Genomic DNA, 3,703 nt, shown 5'->3' on the forward strand with positions numbered 1-3,703 from the left:
GATTCATTTCCGGGTAGATTAACACCTTAACCTAGTGATTTTCAATCGGGATGTCGTAGAATATAGTGCTGATTAGCGGCATAACACTTCTTGCGCATATTACTAAAAGTACGAAAAACTAATGCAGTAAGACCTCGTTTAGCGTTTTCTCGATTAACGCTGATTCGATATAACGCGTCTGCTCGAAGCCTAAAAAAAGTTCAAAATTTACATTGATTTGTATATAATACGATTATTCCCGAATACGAATCAAATCAGCAAAAGGTGTGAGTTCATCGCAGCACTGTACTTTCCTTAACTCTGTTTATTTGGTGCAATTTTGGAAAAAATATAACGTCATGTATGCCATAGGCAATATCGACTTAGCTTGGTAAAAATTAACTGATAAATGCATGAATGGAGTGTGCAGGTATGGCCGAAGTATCCAAGGATTCTCAACAAGAAGAGCCTATTGTTGACCCAAATTACCAACCTAATCGATACGGCAGGACTCCTAGTCCACATCTCCTAGTTTAGGAGATGTAGACGAGCAGGATATTGAGGAGTTACTGCAGGTTTCTGGTGAGAGCCTTACCAGCGACGACCTTCAATAACTGGCAGAACAAGGAATTTATGTAGAACTGGAAAATAGTGATTCTGAAAACAAAGAACCCAAAGAATTTTTCTACAGATTTCCTTAGTAAAAGTTTGGTAACGATAACCGAAATCGTTGATCAAATTGTAGCGAATGACCAGATTTTGAAAGGAGAGCAAAGCAAGATGAAGCATTTCGGATGTGATCTTCTGCTACCGACATTTGATTAAGGAAAGGAAAAGAAAGAGACAAATGAAACTACACAATAAGAAGAATTTCAGAAGAGCTAGGACCTTCATCACGAAAAATGAATTTTACATTTCTGTGTACATATCTTTGTGTGTTATTTTATATACATTATTATGGGAATTAATATAAAACAGATTTTACTTTAATTTTAAATTATTTTATTTTTAGTCGCCTGTTCCCCTTTCCCTATTTACTGTGTTAAAATGATCTCGTTGTTTCGTTTAGCGCTCTGTCGTCTAGGAACGCATCCTAAGTGATAAGTGAGGTCTTACTGTAACTGCATTGATAAAGACCCAGGCATGCCGCAAGAAAAAATTATGAAGTTGGAATGCCACTATTAAAAAAAAAAAAAGGTTGAAGAACACTGCTTCAACCGTTCGTCCTGATCATCAGTCACAAACTTTATTTAGTCTACGATAGATTATCTGAATGAATTTCTATTGCAAAGATTAATGTAATATCACATTTGTATATATTTTTAATTTAAAGACTGGAGTTATAATGTAATTATTTGATTGTTGATCATAATTGACGATTTAATCAGTTATTAAAATAATAAAAATTAAGATTAAATATTGAAAATACAGTATATACCATATTACAAAACGATAAGCATATTTATCGTCAAATATAAAATTTATTTTTAAATTTTGAAAAAATAATCAATCCACTGACTAAATGCTGAGTGTACATATTATTGACCAATAATGATACCAACGTACTTTATCTAATAATGATCAATTAATACTGAAAATTCATTATTTCAAAAATTATTGGAATGACCAACATCTCATTCTAAGTTTGATAATGAGTGAAAATTTTAGAAATAATATTAACATTGATGATATTTTGTCGCGTCTTTTGTCTTCTGCATATTCCGATGATCCCGAAACAAGAGAAAAGTTCCCACTTGTAGAAGAAGAAATTCAAACGCTCTGTTTATTATCCAAACAGATATTTTTGAGTCAACCTATGCTCTTAGAACTTGAAGCTCCCATCAACATATTTGGAGACATTCACGGACAGTACCAAGACATGTTGCGTTTTTTTGAGCTCGGTGGTCTTCCACCTAAAAGTAACTATCTTCTTTTAGGTGATTACGTCGACAGAGGAAAAGAGTCGTTAAAAACAATATGTTTTCTATTTGCCAATAAAATCAAATATCCAGATACATTTTTTCTGTTGAGAGGCAATCATGAATCATCGGGTTTGAATAGAGTTTACGGATTTTATAATGAATGCAAACAGAAATTTAATATAAATATATGGAAAGCATTTGTAAGTAGTTTTAATTGTTTGCCTGTTGCTGCTATCGTTGAAGAAAAGATATTTTGTTGTCACGGGGGTTTAAGCCCACATCTTGAGTCTATGGACCAAATTCGAAGACTACCAAGACCTACTGATATACCCGATAGTGGATTATTATGTGATCTACTTTGGTCTGATCCAAAGAAACGTATTCGAGGATGGGGAATAAACGAACGAGGAATTTCAGTGACATTTGGGCCAGATATTGTTCGTAGTTTTCTTCTTAAATATGAATTTGATCTAATCTGTAGAGCTCATGAAGTGGTTCAAGAAGGATACGAATTTTTTGCTGGACGCCAACTTGTGACAATTTTTTCTGCACCAAAATATAGCCATTTCAATAATTCTGCTGCTATGATGTGTGTTAATGAAGAACTGATATGCTCATTCATAACAATATTGTAATAACATGATAAACCAATCTTAGAAAGATTTAACTTCAGAAATGATTTACAGATCATAGAGAATTTGAAAATTTTGATAGTAAATTGAATTATATAATATGTTATATTTTAAAAAGATAGTAAATTGAATTATATAATATATTATATTTTAAAATCTACTAATTACAAATAATATAATAGTATTTTAAAAAATTAATATATATATATATATATCTTATAATTTAAATAACATTGATAAGAATAGATATTTGATTTTCTGCAACGAATAAATTTTAAAAATAAATAAAAAAAACAGCTTTTAAAATATAATGGTAATTTCAGTTTTTTATTTTTATGTAAATTTTTTTAAAAGAAAATCGTGCACAAAATAAAAATCATTAATAGAAGAAGAAAATTTAAATAAAGAGCAAAAGTTAACTTAAACATGAACTTAAATATATGAAATTATATTGGGTTGATGCAAAAGTTTCTAGAATTTAATAGACCTCTGTAGAATATTCGAAATTGTTCTTCTACAGATGGCATTTAGAAGTTTCTTGTGGGGGTATGTAAATACCGTTCTGTGTAGCAATACCAACTTTTTAAATATGTGCTTTCTAGTGACCAAATTCGCACACGTGTGCTTTACGATTATCGATTTGGTATAAGATAGCCGAATCTTATCACGGTATAGTAGAATAACTTGGCAAGAATCTCTACAATCTACGATTAATTCAGTAAATTTAAATGTTAATATTGTTTGTTTCTACAGAAATTGTTTTGGTTTGGTGTAATGTCAACACCGCACAGAGGAGATCTTCCAAGGAGTATGTCTTCCAGGCATAGGTTAGTTTTCAATGGAAAAATTGGGCCTTCTTTGAAGAAAACTAGGGAAAAATTCCACATGGTTATCCCGTTGTTCAGGCGCGAACTCGCGACCAACTATCGCTTGTAACATCCGTTGGTCCTTTAAAGATGATTCGCAGCTCAAATTTGCAATTTTCACTTTGAATTAATGACACCCAGACACAGAATTATATATGTATTGATTGTTTTAAGTTTTTTCCTTATTTTTTAATACAACAGTTACAATTACTGGCTCTGTAATGTAATCAACAATGTCCGATACTATAATTTAAATATTTAAAACCAACTAACATACTGTATATTGGACTATATAACTATTCCA

At 31.3% G+C, this 3,703-nt stretch overlaps 1 protein-coding gene across 1 annotated transcript; it reads left to right on the top strand.

Annotated features, from left to right (window-relative positions):
• The first annotated feature begins 1,548 nt into the window (after positions 1-1,548).
• LOC136979611 (serine/threonine-protein phosphatase PP1-beta-like) lies at positions 1,549-2,592 on the top strand. Its single transcript, XM_067275638.1, has one exon. It carries the CDS (start codon positions 1,631-1,633, stop codon positions 2,534-2,536), a length of 906 nt encoding a protein of 301 aa, XP_067131739.1. The 5' UTR covers positions 1,549-1,630; the 3' UTR covers positions 2,537-2,592.
• Positions 2,593-3,703: the final 1,111 nt, after the last annotated feature.

This window comes from Centruroides vittatus, unplaced genomic scaffold, assembly GCF_030686945.1.
Source record: "Centruroides vittatus isolate TY-2023 unplaced genomic scaffold, ASM3068694v2 contig_1157, whole genome shotgun sequence".
Classification (NCBI taxonomy): domain Eukaryota; kingdom Metazoa; phylum Arthropoda; class Arachnida; order Scorpiones; family Buthidae; genus Centruroides; species Centruroides vittatus.